This window comes from Thunnus albacares, chromosome 2, assembly GCF_914725855.1.
Source record: "Thunnus albacares chromosome 2, fThuAlb1.1, whole genome shotgun sequence".
Classification (NCBI taxonomy): Eukaryota; Metazoa; Chordata; class Actinopteri; order Scombriformes; family Scombridae; genus Thunnus; species Thunnus albacares.
The window spans coordinates 5906269-5908095 of NC_058107.1; the positions used below are offsets into that span (position 1 = coordinate 5906269).

Here is a 1827-nt window from a genome sequence, read left to right on the forward strand (position 1 = left end):
GCACCAGGTACTGCACACCCGAAATGATATTTTACCCATTCAAACAGTGCCCAATAACCCTGAATATTCAGAGCTGCATCAACAGACCTATAGTAGTGATACCAGAGCTGCCGCTCCCTCTGACAGGCGCGAGATATGAGGGTATGTTCATTGCTGCTTGCAGCTTTAATCATTTATATGTTGAGTTGTTTTTTTTTTTGCTTTGTTTTTTTTTTTTACATATTTCGTAGAAGAAGGTGAACCCAGATCTACAGGTGGAGGTAAAACCCAGCATCCGAGCTAGGAAGATTCAGGAAGAGAAGATGAGAAAGCAGATGCAGAAAGAGGAGTACTGGAGAAGAAGAGAGGAAGAGGAGCGCTGGAGAATGGAGATGCGGTATGGTCATGGTCACTTCCTATCAATGGTTGTTGAGGAGAGACACAGTATAGAAGTTATGATGTATCCACACCCTCTTGGGCTAGAAATTGAAATACTGCCTAAGAAGCAGGTACACTTCAGAAAGGGAAAATGCCATGGCTGTTAAACCTAAACTACGATTCTAAAAAGGTTAAGAACAACCTGTATGTACAGATGGGTGAAAATTAAAGAAAAAAACGGAATAAATGTTGTATGTAATAAATGTAGATGGTTCCATACAAGGCACAAGGGGTTACTGAATGTTTTGAGAATATCATGAATCACATAATTTCAACCCAGTTGAACGCCTGGGAGCAACACGAATTAACAGAATTCTCCAAAACCATAATCAAAATATTCTAGAAGTGCAAAGTCGAAAGACAACTTGACCAACTTTGGACTCTTGAAGAAGTTTTGACTCTCATCCAAAAGGCCTCCTCAGTTCGAATTAAGTGGCCTTCAAAAAACACAAAGAGCTGTCCCATTAAACAGTCAGAAAAGTTGTCCCTCTGCATTAGCGTCCATGCTATGCTACCAGACTTGTCTCATTCAAATGAATAACGGACTGCGATTTTTCAAACAGTTCTAATGTTGGTCTGAACGAAGCCTCCAGTCTGAACACAGTTTCCAGTTTATTTTTGTTGAGACCTCTGCCCACATTGTAGGGCTGTATTCTCCTGGTCGACCGCTCGATTAGTTGGTCAACATGCTCTCGTCCGACCAAATTCTCATTCATCGAATAATTGCTGTGTTACTTTTATAAATAGAAAAGTGCTACATCAGTAGCCTTCCAGGATTAATCCATTATTTCCAGCGGCGGGAGGGACAGACTAACAAATTACCTGTGAAAACAGGGGTGTATTCAAAACACCACCGTTGTTTTCGGAACTTTGAATTCACCCAACCTATAATTATAAAAATGAGAACCCTCACCAGGCCAAAAAATATTTTTGAATTCCAAAAATAATGCCAAATATCCATTCATTCAGAAAACTCCGTGCAGCGCTGTTGCGATACGTGAGTCAACCTCTGTGTCCTTGCCAAGGAAACTCTGTAGTGTAGCTCAGTTTAGGAATAGGGCATTGCGTAATATGTTTGCGCAGCGAGTGGCAGAAAAGTGATGGTGAAGGTGTGTGAGCTATCATCTTGCTAGAGCTGAGCTCCAGTGAGAGATGATAGCTCACCTCATTGAATCCCCATAGGATAGGATGTCGCCTTGTCAGACACATAAATGGATGCGTCCCTCTCAGCTACCCAGACTGTGGTACAGGTAGTCAACAGCAACTGGTAAGTTTCTGTCCACTGGGCTTTTAGTAGTAACCCATCAGTTGTCGTTTGTCACCATGGGACTGAATGAGGGCTGACATGAACTCATCAACTTCAAAAACAAAAAGATTGAAGGTTTTAGTGTGGTCTGGGAATTGTAAACG

At 41.8% G+C, this 1827-nt stretch overlaps 1 protein-coding gene across 1 annotated transcript in view; it reads left to right on the forward strand.

Annotated features, from left to right (window-relative positions):
- Positions 1–213: 213 nt before the first annotated feature.
- LOC122990532 (zinc finger RNA-binding protein-like) overlaps positions 214–1827 on the forward strand; it is a 49566-nt gene continuing 47952 nt past the window's right edge. Inside the window, exon 1 of the mRNA XM_044363901.1 lies at positions 214–376. Within this exon, the coding sequence (XP_044219836.1) occupies positions 303–376 (74 nt within the window). The 5' untranslated portion in view covers positions 214–302. The remainder of the gene's footprint in view (positions 377–1827) is intronic.